Source organism: Pongo pygmaeus, chromosome 6 (genome assembly GCF_028885625.2).
Source record: "Pongo pygmaeus isolate AG05252 chromosome 6, NHGRI_mPonPyg2-v2.0_pri, whole genome shotgun sequence".
In the NCBI taxonomy this organism is placed as follows: Eukaryota; Metazoa; Chordata; class Mammalia; order Primates; family Hominidae; genus Pongo; species Pongo pygmaeus.
In genome coordinates this window covers 40,891,744-40,909,252 of record NC_072379.2, presented here as the reverse complement: position 1 = coordinate 40,909,252, position 17,509 = coordinate 40,891,744, and the positions used below count along the sequence as shown (strand labels likewise).

Genomic DNA, 17,509 nt, shown 5'->3' with positions numbered 1-17,509 from the left:
AGATATTTTATTCTCTTTGAATTCTCTTTGTGAATGGGAGTTCACTCATGATTTAGCTCTCTGTTTGTCTGTTATTGGTGTATAAGAATGCTTGTGATTTTTGCACATTGATTTTGTATCCTGAGACTTTGCTGAAGTTGTTTATCAGCTTAAGGAGATTTTGGGCTGAGACTATGGGGTTTTCTAGATATAAATCATGTCATCTGCAAACAGGGACAAATTGACTCCCTCTTTTCCTAAATGAATACCCTTTATTTCCTTCTCCTGACTGATTGCCCTGGCCAGAACTTCCAACACTATGTTGAATAGGAGTGGTGAGAGAGGGCATCCCTGTCTTGTGCCAGTTTTCAAAGGGAATGCTTCCAGTTTTTGTCCATTCATTATGATATTGGCTGTGGGTTTGTCATAAATAGCTCTTACTATTTTGAGATACGTACCATCAATACCTAATTTATTGAGAGTTTTTAGCATGAAGGGTTGTTGAATTTTGTCAAAGGCCTTTTCTGCATCTATTAAGCTAATCATGTGGTTTTTGTCATTGGTTCTGTTTATATGCTGGATTACGTTTATTGATTTGCATATGCTGAACCAGCCTTGCATCCCAGGGATGAAGCCCACTTGATCATGGTGGATAAGCTTTTTGATGTGCTACTGGATTCGGTTTGCCAGTATTTTATTGAGGATTTTTGCATCGATGTTCATCAGGGTTATTGGTCTAAAATTCTCTTTTTTGGTTGTGTCTCTGCCAGGCTTTGGTATCAGGATGATGCTGGCCTCATAAAATGAGTTAGGGAGGATTCCCTCTTTTTCTGTTGTTTGGAATAGTATCAGAAGGAATGGTACCAGCTCCTCCTTGTACGTCTGGTAAAATTCGGCTGTGAATCTGTCTGGTCCTGGACTTTTTTTGGTTGGTAAGCTATTAATTATTGCCTCAATTTCAGAGCCTGTTATTGGTCTATTCAGAGATTCAACTTCTTCCTGGTTTAGTCTTGGGCAGGTGTATGTGTCGAGGAATTTATCCATTTCTTCTAGATTTTCTAGTTTATTTGCGTAGAGGTGTTTATAAGTATTCTCTGATGGTAGTTTGTATTTCTGTGGGATCGGTGGTGATATCCCCTTTATCATTTTTTATTGCATCTATTTTGATTCTTCTCTCTTTTCTTCTTTATTAGTCTTGCTAGCGGTCTATCAATTTTGTTGATCTTTTCAAAAAACCAGCTCCTGGATTCATTGATTTTTTGAAGGGTTTTTTGTGTCTCTATCTCCTTCAGTTCTGCTCTGATCTTAGTTACTTCTTGCCTTCTGCTAGCTTTTGAACATGTTTGCTCTTGCTTCTCTAGTTCTTTTAATTGTGATGTTAGGGTGTCAATTTTAGATCTTTCCTGCTTTCTCTTGTGGGCATTTAGTGCTATAAATTTCCCTCTACACACTGCTTTAAATGTGTCCCAGAGATTCTGGTGTGTTGTATCTTTGTTCTCGTTGGTTTCAAAGAACATCTTTATTTCTGCCTTCATTTCATTATGTACCCAGTAGTCTTTCAGGAGCAGGTTGTTCAGTTTCCATGTAGTTGAGCGGTTTTGAGTGAGTTTCTTAATCCTGAGTTCTAGTTTGATTGCACTGTGGTCTGAGAGACAGTTTGTTATAATTTCAGTTCTTTCACATTTGCTGAGGAGTGCTTTACTTCCAACTATGTGGTCAATTTTGGAATAAGTGTGGTGTGGTGCTGAGAAGAATGTATATTCTGTTGATTTGGGGTGGAGAGTTCTGCGTCTTTTCTTCTCTGTTTCTGATCCACCTAGGGTCTCTCCTACCCCATCTCCTGGGCATTTTGTTTAAACATGGCTAGAAATTTTTTAAAAATATAACTTCTACCATATCTATCTGAATTTAATGAAGATAAAATTTCAGCTTGTTTGGGCCACACTTTTTGAAACTGATTGCAGTAATGTTTTACTTAATTCTGTTTTTGATCTACAATAGTATGTTTTTCAAATCGTGATAATTTTGCTTTCTCTTTTTTATCCTATGTTAAATGATTGCAATAGGGTGGGCATTTTTTTTTGTTCTGGCTTTAATAAATAGGATTTTACCACTAACTGTGATGCGTTGGGTTAGGAGTAATAGTATATGGCTAATTATTTCAAGAAAGTGATCCATTTGAGTTAGCTTTTGAATTTTTTCTTTTAATAAGCGGATGTTGAATTTTAGAAAATACTCGAGTAGGTATTAAGATGCTTAGCCTGGTGATTCCCCCTCTGACTGTTAATATGGTCAGTGATATCACTGCATCCTCCAGGGTTCTTTTGACATTGTAGGAGCTTCACCTTCCTGTCCATCCCTGTGGCCTTGGGCTGTTCCTGGTACATTTTCGGAGATGTGTGTATCATCTACTCACTGAAGGACAGCTACCTTCCTCTCAATGTGTTGGCCACTCTCGTGGCTGCCCGTCACAGCCCGGGACTGTGATTTATGACTGTGGAGGACAGTCAGTAACCCAGGACATAGCAGGTGAGCTGACAGGCAGAGGATGCTGGGTGGTGACAGGGTTTGGAGGTGTGGCTGACCTGAGGGTGGACCAATGTCTGTCACTCCTGACTTGAGGGAGGATCCATGTCCATTAGCGCCAACCGGAAAATGGACCTGTGTTCATCAGCCCTGACCACAGGGAGGATCTGTGTCCCTCAGGCCCTGACCTGAGGGAGAACTTGTGTCCATCAGCCCCTGACCTGAGAGTGGATCTGGATCCATCATCCCCTGACCTGAGAATGGACCTGTGTCCATCATTCCCTGATCTCAGGGTGGACTTCTGTCCATCATTTTCTCACCTGAGAGTGGACCTGTGTCCATCGGCCCTGACCACAGGGAGGATCTGTGTCCCTCAGTCCCTGACTTGAGGGTGAAGGGTGAACCTGTGTCCTTCAGTCCCTGACCTGAGGGTAGACTTGTGTGGATCTGCCCCAACTGGAGGGTGGACCCATGTCCATCTGCCCCGACTTAAGGCTGGACATGTGTCCATCAGCCCTGACCTCAAGGTGGACCTGTGTCCATCAACCCTTCATGTAAACTCTCAGAACTGTCAGACCAGGGAGCAGTTGACACTGACCACTGGTCTTCTGAACAAGCCCAACCTCAGGTAGATAACCAGTGACCGGCAGGGAACTCAAGTCAAGGTCTGCTTGTCTGGGGTTGTAGCCTGAATTGGCAATGGAAAAGCTGCTGGGCGCAGCAGAGATTTGCACTGGCAAGGACTCTGAGCATGGTTTCCTCATTATCTCCAGCTTCAGGACAAAGTTTCCCCTTGAGTATGGAAGTTTTTACCTGGAATCATCTCTCTAAATGGTATCATACAGTATATGATCTCTGAAATTGGCTTTTTCTTCATCCAGCATTATGCCCCTGGGATCCATCCAAGTTGTGTGTGTTAATAGTGCCTTCCTTTCATTGCTAAATAGTCCTTCATGGTATGGATAGACCACTGTTTGTTCAGTCATTCGCTTGTTGAAGGACATTTCTGTTTCCAGTATTTAACTTTTACAAATAAAGCTGCCATAAACATTGTTGTGCAAAATTTTGTGTGCACATACATGTTAACTCTTCTAGGATAGATGCCCAGATGTGTGATTGATGGGTCATGTTTAGATTTTTTTCATAAACTGCCCAACTGTTTTCCAGAGTGTCTATTTTATATCCCCATCCCCAATGTATGAAGGATCCAGTTCATCTGCATCCTCACCAGCATTTGGTGTTCTCTCTCTCTCTCTTAAATGTAGCTGTTCTAATAAGTGTGTAGTGATACTTCACTATGATTTTATTTTGGCATTTCACTGATGGCTAAGGATGTTGAACATCTTTTCATGTGCTCATTTTTTATCCATATGTTCTCTTGCCCTTTGGTGAACTGTCTCTTCATGTCTTTTGTCTGCTTTCTAATTGGATTATTCGATTTTTTTGTGCTGTTCATTTTTGAGAGTTCATGGTATATTCTAGAAACGATTCTTTTGTTAGAGGTGTGGTTTGCAATTATTTTCTCCCAGCCTGTAGCTTGTCTTTTCATCATCTCAACAGGGTCTTCTGTTCTGTTGCATAGAACAGATGTTTTTAGTTTTGAAGGTACCCAATTTATTGATTTTTCTCTTTTTTGATTCATGTTTTTGGTGTCATATCTAAAAACCTTTTACATAGCCCAAGTCCCCAAATTTTGGCATACATTTTACTCTAAGAATCTTATAGTTTTACATTTAATAGTTTATGATCCATTTTGAGTTCATTTTTTAATAAGGTGTAAGTTTCACTTATTTTTTAGATTTTATTTTTGCTTATGGATATCTGGTTGCTCCAGCACCATTTGTTGTTAAGCTATCCTTCCTCCATTGAATTGCTTTTGAACTTTTGTCAAAAGTCAGTTGGCCATACTTATGTGAGGCTATTTCTGGGTTATCTATTCTGTTCCATTTATCTATTTATCTGTCTGTCTGCCAACACCATACTGTCTTGATTAATGCAGTTGTATAAGTCTTAAAATCAGGTAGAGTGATTCTTCTTTCTTTATTGTTTTAAAGAAAAGTGGGCTATTCTAGTCCCTTTTCCTTTCTGTTTGCATGAATGTGGTATGCTTCTTCATTTATTTAGATTTTCTTTGATTCCTTTCATCAGCATTGTGAGGTGTTCAGCATACGAGACCTCGCCATGTTTTGTTAGATTTACATCTTGTATTTTATTTTTCTCAGTGGTTATAAATGATACTACATTTTAATATTGGTGTTCCTTTTTTCATCACTAATATAAAGAAATACCATTATTTTTTATGTTTATCTTTTATACTGTCACCTTGTGGAACTCACTAATTTGTTCTAGGAGATTTTTATATATATATATATTCCTTGAGATTTTCCATGTAGATCACCATGTCATCTGAAACTAGAGACAATTTTGTTTCTTTCCCATCTGTATGCCTTTTACTTCCTTTTCTTGCTTTATTGCACTGGCTGGGGTTTTTAGCACTATGCTGCATAGAAGTGGTGAGAGCCAACATCTTGTACTTCATCCAGATCATAGAAGGAACGTGTTCAGTCTTTCACAATTAAGTGTGATGTTAGCTATAGGCATTTCATAGATGTTCTTAATCAAGTTGGAGAAGTTCCCCCTCAATTCCTAGTTTTCTGATAATTTTTATCATGAATGGGTATTGAATTTTGTCATATGATTTTTCTGTATCAATTGACTTTCCTCTTTAACCAGTTCATCTGGTGGGTTACATTGATGTTCAAATATTTAACCAGCCTTTCATCCCTAGAATTGTTTATTCTGTATAATTCTAATTATATATTACTGAATTTTATTTGCTAATATTTTGTTAGTTTTTTTATATCTACATCCACGGGGGATATTGGCCTGTAGTTTTCTGTTTTGTACTATCTTTGTCTGGTGTTGGTATCAGGGTAATACTGACTTTATAAAGTGACTTGGGAAGTGTTGCTTCCTCTTCTATTTTCTGGAATAGATTGGTTAAAACTGGTGTTAATTCTTTAAACATTTGCTAGAATTTGTCAGTGAAACCATCTGGGTATGGAGTTTACTTTTTCAGGAATTTTTAAATTATAAAGTCAATTTCTTTAGAAATTATAGGATTTTTCAATTTACCCTTTATGTTGGATGAGTTATGATAGTTGTCTTTCAAAGAATAGTTCATTCGATCTAAGTTGTCAAATTTGTGTGTAGGGTTGTTTATAATATTCCTTCATTAACCTTTTGATGCCTGCAGAGTATGTAGTAAAATTTCATTTTATTTCTGAATTTGGTTTCACTCTTATTTTTCAGGCTTGCAGTGATTTGCCAACTTCATTGATATTTTCAAAGAACCAGCTTTTGGTTTCATTGATTTTCTCTATTTTTTTTTTGTTTTCTTTTTATCGAATTCTTCTCTTTATTATTTCCTTTCTACTGTTAGCTTTGAATCTATTTTGCATTTCTTTTTCTAGTTTGTTAACATGGCAATTGGATTATTGATTTGAGACTTTTTCTTTTTTCTTATGTAAGTATTTAGTACTATTAATTACCTTTCAGCACTGCTTTAGCTGCATCCCATAGATTTTGGCATATGTTCATTCAGATGAGCATATATATATATATATATATATATATTTTTTTTTTTTTTTTTTTTTCTTGAGACTTCCTCTTTGACCTGTGGCTAATTTAGAAATGCTTGGAAATTTTCCTGTTATCTAACTGTTACTAGTTTTAGTTTGATTCTGTTTTGGTCTGAGAGTACATAATGTATATGATTTCAGTTGTTTTAAATTTGTTGAGTTTTGTTTTATGGCCAAGGTCTCTTAATACGTACTCTTGGGTACCTGAAAAGAATGTATTCTGCCATTGTTGCATGGAGTATTTTATAAATGTCAATTAGATATTGTTTGATGATGTCTTAGCTTATTTTATGTCTGATTGTTCAAGGGAGATGTTGACATCTCCAACTATAATTGAGAATTTGTTTATTTCTCCTTAAATTCTCTTTTTTTTTTTTTTCGAGACGGAATCTCTATCGCCCAGGCTGGAGTGCAGTGGCGTGATCTCAGCTCACTGCAACCTCTGCCTCCTGGGTTCGAGCAATTCTCTGCCTCAGCCTCTCGAGTAGCTGGGATTACAGACGCCCATCACCATGCCCTGCTAATTTTTGTATTTTTAGTAGAGACGCGGTTTCACCATTTTGGCCAGGCTGGTCTTGAACTCCTGACTTCGTGATCCACCTGCCTCGGCCTCCCAAAGTGCTGGGATTACAGGTGTGAGCCACTGTGCCCCGCTCTTTCTCCTTAAATTCTATCAGTTTTGGCTTTGTGTGATTGAAATTTCTGTTGTTTTATGCATACACATTTAGGATTTCTACGTCTTCCTTTTACATTGACTCTTTAATCATTTTGTAATGTCTCTCTCTATCCCTGGTAAATTTTTTTGCTCTGATATCTACTTTTTCTGTTATCACTACAGCCACTCCTACTTTCTTTAGATTAAAGTTTGCATGGTGTATAATTTCTATTCTATTAATTTCAGCCTAAATATATTGCTATATTTGAAGTGAGTTTCTTTAAACAGCATATATTTGGATGATATTTGTTAAATCATTTATTACAGCCTCTTTTAATTGGTATATTTAGAATATCTCCACTTAATGCAGTTATTGGTATGTTATTGATAAGTCTGCTATTTAACTTATTTTTTGTTTTTCTGTTTGTTCCTTCTCTTTTTATTTCTCTGTTTTTTTTCCTATGTTGCTATGGTTTATGTGAGCAATTTTTAGAATTCCATTTTGATTTATATATAGTATATCTTGTTGCATACAATTTTTTGTAGTTTATCTAGATATATATTATTTTTACATAACATTACAGCCTACTGATGTTAACATTTTAACAAGTTTAGTGTAGAAACCTTACCTCTCTTTCAGTCCCTTTATCCTTCCCCATTTATAACATAAATGTCATAAATATTTCCTCTATATATATCAGACAAATTTATAATCTTTGGGTCAACCAGAAAACATGTAGAAAATTCAAGAGAAGAAGGAAAGTATATTGCATTTACCCACATTTTTATCCTTTCTGTTGTTATTTGTCTTCATGATGTTCCAACATTCCTTCTTTTACTATTTTCTTTTTTGTTTCAAGAATTTCTTTTTGCTATTCTTTAGGTTGATTATAAAGTCTTTCAACTTTCCTTTATCTAAAAATATTATAATTTCTTTTTCATTTCTGAAGTATAATTTTGCTAGATGTTGAATTCTGGGTTGACAGTTCTTGAGCACTTGACGAATGTTTTCCCACTTTTTTCTGGCTTCCATGGTTTCTGAAGAAATGATGCTATCATTCTAGTTACTTTTTTTCTTCACCAAAAAATCAGATATCACTTTTCTCATGCTGCTTTCAAGAATTTTCCTTTGTCTTTTGTTCTTGGAAGTTTGATTGTGGTGTGTGTTGGCATCTGTTTCTTTGAGTTTGCCCTGTTTGAGATTTGCTCACTTACTTCAATCTGTAGGTTTATATCTTTTGCCAAACTTGAGACATTTTCTGTTATTATTTCTTCTAATATTTGTTCAGTCTTACACCCTTTTTCTTCCTTCTGGGACTCTGATGACATGAATGAATGTTAAATCTTCCATTTTAGTTCCACAGTTCCAAAGGCTCTGTTTTTTTTTTTAAGTCTGTTTTCTTTTCCTTGTTCAGATTGGATAATTTCTGTGACTCTGTCTTCTAGGTCAGGAATTCTTTACTGTGTGCACTTCAGTCTGCAGTTCAGCTCATCCATTAGGTTTTAAAGTTTGATTATTGTATTTTTCAGGTCTGTAATTTTTATCTGTTCTTTCTTATACTTTCCTTTTTTCTGAGACTTTCTGTAATTTGTTTCAGGTGTGTTCGTAATTACTTATTGAAGCATTTTTATAATGACTGCTTTAAAATTCTTGTCAGATAATTTTAACAACTCTATCATCTTGAAGTTAGTATCTGTTGATTATCTTTCTCAAGCTGACATTTTTAAGGCTTGATATTATGAGTGGTTTCTTTTTTTTTTATGTCCTAGACATTTGGGTATTATGTTGTGATACTCTGGATCCTACTGAAATTTTTTGTTTTAGCAAGTCTCTTCAGACTTTACAGCATTGGGGCAGTGTGGGTGGAATTCCAGGTTTCCCACTCATCCTCCATGACAGCCTGGCATTTGGCACCAAGGTGACACCTGGCACCTTATTACTGTTGAGTAGATATGGACATTCAGATTCCTTGTTCAGCGTCCACTGACAATGCAAGTGGGAGCTCATTACCACTCAGTGGAGATGAGCATCTCCACTCCGTATTCAGGTTTTTCTGGCACTATGTCAGTGGGGCCTTGGGTGTGCCTCCTCACAGCCTAATAAAGATCAAAGTCGAGGCTCCCCACATGGTCTTTGCTGGCCTGGGTGGAGCTGGGGCCACAATTTTTTTTTTTTTAATGGTCTTTGGCTACAATAGGGTGGTTATTGTCTAAAAGTTTTCTGTTTTGCTAGGTTGCCCCATTTTTTTTTCTTTTGGCTAGAAACAACAGGCTTTTTTGGGGGGGGCTTTAAAAAAGTTGATCTGTATCCAATGGCATTTTTTGGCTGCCGGCTTCTCTTGTTTCTAGTCTGGGATAAATAAGGCAGAAAGAAACCTCAAGGGACACCACCCCTCCCACACTGTTTTCCTTTGAGTTGCAAGGTCCCTGCCATCACCCTTTTCTTTCCACCTTTCACAGTCTGTGTGCTTATTTTACATGTATTGTCAGTGTTTTTATCATTCAGTAGGAATAAAAACAAGTGCGTTCATTTCATCTTTTCTGGAACCACATGGCTAGCCTCTTTTAATATTCTTATTTTCTTCTCAAGTATATTAAGTACCAGAGGTTCTGTTTATGAAGCACTGATAGTGAGCTCATGGCAAGTGGTTTTAAATTAGACTCTGTTTTCCTTTTGGCAAATGGGTGCTTTCTTGTATCCCTCATGTGACATATGGAAGCTGTGGAGGAAAGGCTCACTCGCTGTTCCCATCAGCCCTGGCCAGAGTGAGAGATTGGTGAAGCCACTCCTTTTGCCACCATTTCTCTCTCTTAGAAGGAGGGGGTTGGACTCCTGCTCTTGTAACTCTGGGGAATCTCTTTCTGCATGTGTTGGGGTTTTATGAGTTTAGGAACCTGCTCTTACTGGGTGCTGTTCCCCCCACTGCACACGTGTTTAATCACCTAATCCTTGCTGCCATGCCATCACTCAGGGGCCATAAAACCCCCATTACAGGTGTGGGAACACCAACACTAGCTGCTGAGATGACTCACCTGCCATCTCACCACCAGCAGGGCAGAGTCATGATTATTAAATGTCAGATTCCCAAACCCGACCCCACCCTGCAGCGGATCTGGCTGGAGGGAGAGTATAGGTGCTTTTCTTCAGTAAGTGGAGAATTTAATGATATTCCTTTATTTCCATGATGGCTGCAGCGGAGGGCATTAAGAACAGCCTCAGAAAAACTCAGAAACCGCTCATCTTTTTCTACCAACGTTGTCTACACCACCCCGGGCACTCGCGTCAACAGGTACATCAGCCGCCTCTTAGAAGCCCGCCAGACAGAGCTGGAGATGGCAGACCTGAACTTCTTTACCCTGAAGTACAAACATGTCGAACGGGAGCAAAAGGTAAGCAACTCTGGTTTTCGGCTTCCCTGGTGCTGCTTGCAAAGGTGCTGCCTGGCTGGAGGAAGCCCTCAGCCCTGACGGATTGACTTCTTTCTTACACAGTACCACCAGCTTCAGGACGAGTATTTCACCAGCGCCGTTGTCCTCACCCTCATCCTGGCTGCCTTATTTGGCCTTGTCTACCTTCTAATATTCCCACAGTGAGTATTTCTATCAACGAGGTGAGGAACTCACCAAGAAGTCCCGGTTTCTGGGGTTCGTGATTGTGTTTCTGTTGTATGCTCAAGCTTCGTCTCCCACAGTTACTGTCTCAATGTGCCCAACATGGCTGACATTAGCCAGCCATCATTTCCTCATTTTCTCAAGTCAGTAGTGTAACAAGCCTTGATGGTATATGGCATGGGACTGGTCACTTTCCATTTTAAATTTTGAATTTACTTAATTCTAAGACACCATACGTTTTCATGTTTTTTCATCCATGCAACATGCACCATTGCTGTCATAATAGCTTTTGGCTGGGTGTAGTGGCTCATGCCTGTAACCCCAGCACTTTGGGAGGCTGAAGCAGGAGGATTATTTGAGGCCAGTAGTTCAAGACCAGCCTGAGCAATATAGCAACACTCTATCTACAAAAAAAAAAAAAAAATTAGCCAGGCATGGCAGCACTTGCCTGTAGTCCCAGCTACTCAGGAAGCTGAGGCAGGAGGATCCCTTGAGCTCAGGAGTCTAAGCTGCAGTGGGCTATGATCTCGCCACTACACTCCAGCCTGGATGACATAGTGAGACCTTGTCTCTAAAAATAATAATAATAATAATAACAATAACTTTTGAGAAGAAACTGCACTTAATGAGCTCATTGGCTTCTAGATCTATGACATTTTCAAAAACTTAAAATACCTCTTAAAAGGAAGAAAAACAATAATTTAAATAACATTTAAACATCATATAAGTCAATGTGAGTTTGGCAGCTTTTATTTTTTATTTTTTTGCAAGAAAGACACCACTGAGTCTGCACTTGCCACTTTACTTTCAGGTGTACTCATTTCTTAATAAAACCTACCTACGGGAATACTACCTCCTCTGAGTTTGAAAGCACATGGAGGCCACCCCACACCTGCGGAGGAGGAGGGCGCTCAGCCCTGGGTGCTCTGCATCCTGCCCAGCCCACAGACACTGAACACAGCAGCGTGCCTCATGGGCCTATTTGGGATTTCAGCGTTTTCTAAAAATGTCCTTCCCAGACAAAGCCCAGCTAGAGAATAGCTCAGCAAAGTCTGGGAAACTCCTGTCTTTCCATCATGAGGAAAACGGCTTCCAGAAAAGTTCTGTGATTCTTAGCCTAAGCTAGATCTCTGCGGTGGGGGTAGGAGAAGTGGGAGGTAGACTCAGGAGGGGCCCCCTTCTCACTCAGGAACCCTAGATGCCCTCCCCTAAAAAATAGAACCAGCCATGTCAGTCCCCAAAGACCTGAGTGGCAGGCATCCAGGTTAACGACGCTGCTTCCTCCTGAGAGCACAGGGGATGTGGAGGGAGGGGCCAGTTCTCAGCCATCTCTTGGGTCCGCCTCTCCTGATCCCCACCTATCAGTGACCCTCATGTTTTCTGTCCCCTAGGAGTGTGGCCGTCCTGCTCCTGCTAGTATTCTGCATCTGCTTCCTGGTGGCCTGTGTCCTGTACCTGCACATCACCCGGGTCCAGGTATGTGGGTAGCCTGTGTCCTGTACTTGCATATCACCTGGTTCATGTATGTGGGTGGCCTGTATCCTGCACCTGCATATCACCTGGTCCAGGTATGAGGGTGGCCTGTGTCCTATACCTGCATATCACCTTGTCCAGGTATGTGGGTGGCCTGTGTCCTATACCTGCATATCACCTTGTTCAGGTATGTGGGTGGCCTGTGTCCTGTACCTGCACATCACCTGGGTCCATGTATGTGGGTGGACTCTGCCTGCCCTCTGGGTGGGATAGGGTGGGATTGGGGAGGCAGTTCTGTTCCCTCCCCCGCCTAGACAGGAAGAAAGAGTCTGCTCACATAGCAGGTGCTCATGAAGACCCAGTTCTGCACTGGGCACATGCACTCCTTTGGGAGTGTGCCTGATGGGCACAATAGACTGGCAATTGATATTGATTAAACAAATGAGCACAAGATACTGATCCTGTTCTCTTGGAATGGAGAGTCTAGCAGCAGGACAGAAGAGAGATGTTTATTCTGTGTTTATGTCACAGACTTTGGAGAGGGGTGACATTTTCCAGGTACATTGTGCTATCTGGGCCCTGATGCCTCATCTGCTTTGCTCTGTGGGCTTTTGCAGGAAAGGCCTGAGCTTTGCGGCCTTGTACTATCTGTGGCTCACTTGGGAGGACTGTATAGTTCCTAGTCCTGCATTCCTTCGTCACATTCTCCACCTTCATTTCTAAACGACTTGTTTCCCTCAGCCGACCCCAGGATGTCACTTCTGGCCGACCCAGTGTTATATTTGCATAATTATTGAAAACAGCAACTTTTTGAAAAGATTAAATCTAGTTTCATTCATTTAACTTTGTCATTATTCATAGGTAATATCTTGAGTTTTTAAATTTAAAAAATGCTAACTATTAAAACTTCGTTCCTATTTCTTTGACTCGTATAGATTGAGTGACATTTGGTTTGACAAATTTTAGAATTTACCACTTCAAGTAAAACTGCTGTTTTTCATATAATTTCAAGTGAAAGCAGGACAGATGGATGATAGTTTTTAAAGTCTATTCCTTTGTCCTCAGTGGTGGGAACCAGTGTGCCCACCCAATGGTGTATAAATAGCATTAGACATGCAGAAAGTGTGAAAAGCCACTGGGCAAGAAGAGCGACGACAAAGCGGAAGCCAAGGAATGCACCAGCGTGGAAAGCTTTGCCCAGAGGTCCTGGCCCAGGAATACTGATTCTTGTGAGTGGACGTACACTGCTTTCTGTGACTCCACGAAAGCCTCCCAAGCCAGGTGGTGAGACGGGCCAGCTCCTTTCCCACATGTGAGGAAAGTGGGCTCAGGCAGGCTAAGGGATGTGCTCATGAAACCAGGAAGCAAAATCTGCACCCAATCTGTCCATAAAAATAATATTCAAATTTAGAAACCTCTTGGTTCTAAAAAACACATGATCTGTGGGATTGGGGCGCTGAGACGTCTGCCCAGAATCACCCCCCTTTTGTTAATAAGGGAGCTGCCCTCATGGCTGGGAACTTTGGCCAGAATAACTCCAGGTGCTGACATTAAAAGAGGCTAGCCTGCAGTTATCCCATGAAGCTTCTTCTGGATTCCAGTGTTTTGTTCTCTTGGTGGACTCTGCCCTGGATGCCACTAGCTCCTTTCCTTCTGAATATTCACTCTCCCTTCTCACCCTCTTCTGTGAGCAAGCATAGAACGTTTTTTTCTAAGTATGTGGTTTGGAGGTGCCAGGCTCGAAAAGCAGTGGGGGTCCAGCTTTCCTGGGAGCACCGTCAGTGGTGCTTGCGGCTGATGTGGAGGAAGCAGAGTGGAGACTGAGTGCCCAGACTTCTCAGCTAGGACAGGAGAGGGGATTCAGCTCACAGCCAGTGTGTACTGGGTCAGGGTTTGATTGAATCACAAGTATTTAGGCTCCTGTTCGCAGGCTCTGCACCGGGCTCTGAGCATCCCTTCTGACCCTGGGCCAGGGAAGAGGCCTGTGCAAATGGCTGTGGGGATGGAGGTGAGGGAAGTTTGCAGGAAGCCAGCCCAGCAGAAGGCCATTGTGGCCTGAGTGGATGCGGTGGGTCATGCAGACAGAGTTAGTTCCAGAACACATCCCTGAGAAGGCCGGGTAGAAATGTTTCCCTCCCCGACATTGACAGTGTCCAGAGCCAGGGTGCCCAGGGCAGTGTGGCAGTTCCATGGCCCCTTGGGACCTTCACCCCTATCTGGTTTCCCCATCCCCATCCCTCGGGGGTGTGCCAACTCCAGGCTTGGGCTCCAGTTCTCTGGGCCTCAGGGTTGCCCTCTGTGAAATGGCGGTGATGATGGCCCCCACCTCATTGGCTTGACATGAGGATTCAGTGAGCTCATTTTTACAAAGTCTGTGGAGCAGAGCCTGGCACAGCACACGCTCAGTTGGAGTGTTCTGAAGTCAGATGAGACAGAGAAGGCTGAATGGGGGTGGGGCAGTGGGTGTAGCTCATCTTGGGAATCAGGGTGGGGAGGTGCCTAATCCTGTCCGTCTTGATCATCTGCAGAGGGCGGCAGAGCTGTCCCGAGGGTCCTGCCGAGGGTTGAAAAGGAAAGTCTGGGGCAGGATGTGGACTTTTTCTGTCCGGGTTGCTGGCTGAGGTTTGCATGGCTAGGCCTGGAGAATATCAGGAGCGGGCAGAGGAGAGGAGGAAGCCCAGGAGGTGTGCACTGGCTGGACCCCGGGATGCTGCAGGTGGGGCAGGCCGAGGTCAAGGCGTCAGGCACATTCAGAGGCTCTTGGCTGGACCCTGGGGATGTGGGCACGATGTGGTCCACAAGGTGGCTGGGTGTGCCTTGGATAAGCTGCTTCTGCTCCTCTCACCCTAGCCTGGTGCTCACAGACCTGCATTTCAGCCCTGTTTTCCCCATCCTCCTTCTCACCTTCCTAGGGCTCGAAGGGAGGCGGATGGGACAGGCTCAGGAGGGTGTTGGGCCCACCCAGGCTGGCTAGGGTAGAGGCCACATCCCATCATAGGTCCCCAAGCCAAGGTGTGGAAGGTGGGAGGTGGTGGAAGGAAGATTTGCACCAGTTATGATACTCGAGTTAAACTAGGTGGCTTTGAAGAAAAGAGAAAACCTTGGCAGAGATCCTTAAGGTAGGGGGAAGGGAGCCTCGCCACACAGAGGGGAGTGTAGCACCACCAGAGACAGCCCGAGGGCTTCATTCTAGCCCCTGTGAGTGCAGACGGTCAGGAAATGGTGCCTGCTTTTTCTCCCTCTCATCCTCAGGTGACATCTCCCGAAGTGCCACAATGGCCACTTTGTTCATGAGCCCATTGGGGTGACAGGAGTGGCTGAGGAAATAGAATGACTGGTGTCCACAGTAGGGGTCGTCCTATCCACTGGATTCTGATTCTCCCCTGCTCAGGTCACCCTTTGGTGAACATTCATATGGGACACAGTATCTTAACATTTTTCACCCACTTGGAGAGGTTTATCTACATACTTTTCCCCCAGACCCCCCTGTCACTAATTTTCCAACCATGTCTTTCCCAACTCCCTGAACATCCAGCCAAACCATTGTCCACAGCTCATGAATCAGTATATGACTACATCTCACCATTTGTCCTTGGAAACAAAGTGCCCACCCAGGGAAACTGCCCAAAGTTCTGCCCACTGGGAGGATTTCCCTTCACCATTGTCCCTCAGGGCTGTGTCACATAGGCTGAAGTGCTGCACCTGCCCACAAGGCCTGAGCTTCTGTTACTCCATCACCTAATCAGAGGGAGCTCCCCATGAGGCCATAGGTACAGGCTGGGAGAGAGAAGGCAGGGTAGCAGGACTGGGGACAATGTCATTGGGGCCACTTTGTCATGTCACTTACTTGTGTCTTAAGGGTCTGCTCGGAGCTGATCGTATATATTAGCACTTTAATTTGATGATGGAGGGCTGCTGTTCACACCCAGCTTTATGGCTTGGTGGGTCAGGTAACACCCAGTTCATGATGGGCAGCTCAGGTCATACGGTAACTTGGCCCACGGGTAAGGGTTCAGGCTCTACTCAGGCCCAGCAGCAGGCCAAGAGCCTTTCTCAAAAGAATAGTTACCTGCAAAAGATGGCAGGATCTTGCTCTAAAATCCTGTTCCCAGGCATGTGGTATGGCTCCTGCATGGAGGCCTGCCAGTGGCTCTGGTGGCCTCCCTTAGCACACTGAGCTCACGCAAGGTGGAAGCGGGGAAAGCAGATGATGGGAGGCTGCAGTGGGGATCAAGGACTTGCACCTGCGTCTTGCCCAGAGGCCAAGTTGGGACTGGGAGGGAAGCGCAGTGATCCACGGTCAGTAAAGTGTTTGAGCCTCACACTGCTGCAGAGCAGCAGTTCTGAGATCAGCAGAGACCACTGGGTTGGTGAAATACCCAATGGTCTCTTGGGACTTGGGAACCTAGCACTGGATCCTAGATCCATAACCCACCCAGTGGGTGAGCTGGGACACGCTGCCCTGTCCTTGTCCATAGAAGAAGTGATACTGGACTGGGTGGATTTGTGCCACCTTTTTCTGAACTGTAGAGCGGAGTTAGTAATGATCTGACCTCACGTGGGGGTTAAAGGAATAACCGTGTAGCCCACGAAGGGCACCCCGACTAGTCAGGGACTCTAGCAGGGTGAGTTGTTTTCTGTAAGGTCCCTGTGTATTAATTTTAGTTTATATTTATACTTTCAGAAGTGTTAAGTGTAAAAAGGACTTCTTACTTTTATCCATGAAATCACTTTTTGAAGATTTCAAAATGTCTGTATAATACATAGATTTAAAATAAAATTTCTAATAACTTAAGAACTCTATAAAACCTACGTGAACAAAATAATAAAATCTATTTAGAGCATTTCAAAGAAGACACAAATGAATGGAAATTTGTACCATTTCTGAAATGGAAGAATTCAATATAATGAAAATACCAAGTTAATCTATCCAGTTAACTTCAGTGCCAATCAAAGTTACAATGCGGGTGGAAGGAAGGGAAGTATTATTCTTTGTAATTTAAAGACTTCAGATTTCTTTTTTTAACTTTGGCAAGCTTTTCACCTGGGAGAATAAACAAATGAAAAAAGCCAAGAGACATGTGAGGAAGGTGAATAACGGGTGTGGACCTAGCAGCTTGCAGGTCATCTGCACATTCCACTATAGGAAGTATTAACTGTGCACGTGAATCGCCTTGGTAATCAGAGGGTATTTCCTAAATTAACATTTCTTATTCAGTGTTTTCCAGGGTGCCTGACGATTCAGATTCGCGAGGGTATTTTCTAAATTAACATTTCTTATTCAGTGTTTTCCAGGGTGCCTGACGATTCAGATTCGCACTGTCCTGTGTATTTTCATAGTGGTCTTAATCTACTCAGTAGCCCAAGGTTGCGTGGTGAGCATCTCCAGCTTGCGGCATGCCCTGGGGCGGGAGAGGGCATGGCGTGGAGGACCAGCCCAGAAGCCAGGACCCAGGGCTGCAGAGACAGGGAGGTCAGCAGAGATGTCAGGAACAGGCATGGGGCCCCAAGAAGCCAGGGAACAAGAGACTTTACTTAGCAGAGGAAAATGCAAACTCTCCCTGGTAAAAGGAGCCTGACTTCTTCATACAGTGCAGAGGACAGAAGCAGGGGTGGAAAAACA

At 42.6% G+C, this 17,509-nt stretch overlaps 1 protein-coding gene across 1 annotated transcript in view; it reads left to right on the top strand.

Moving 5' to 3' along the window:
• Window positions 1–17,509, top strand: part of ADCY1 (adenylate cyclase 1) — a 147,450-nt gene that overhangs the window by 94,175 nt on the left and 35,766 nt on the right. The window contains exons 9-12 of the mRNA XM_054494800.2: window positions 9,997–10,191; window positions 10,294–10,391; window positions 11,805–11,889; window positions 17,172–17,261. Of these exons, the coding sequence (XP_054350775.1) occupies window positions 9,997–10,191; window positions 10,294–10,391; window positions 11,805–11,889; window positions 17,172–17,261 (468 nt within the window). The remainder of the gene's footprint in view (window positions 1–9,996; window positions 10,192–10,293; window positions 10,392–11,804; window positions 11,890–17,171; window positions 17,262–17,509) is intronic.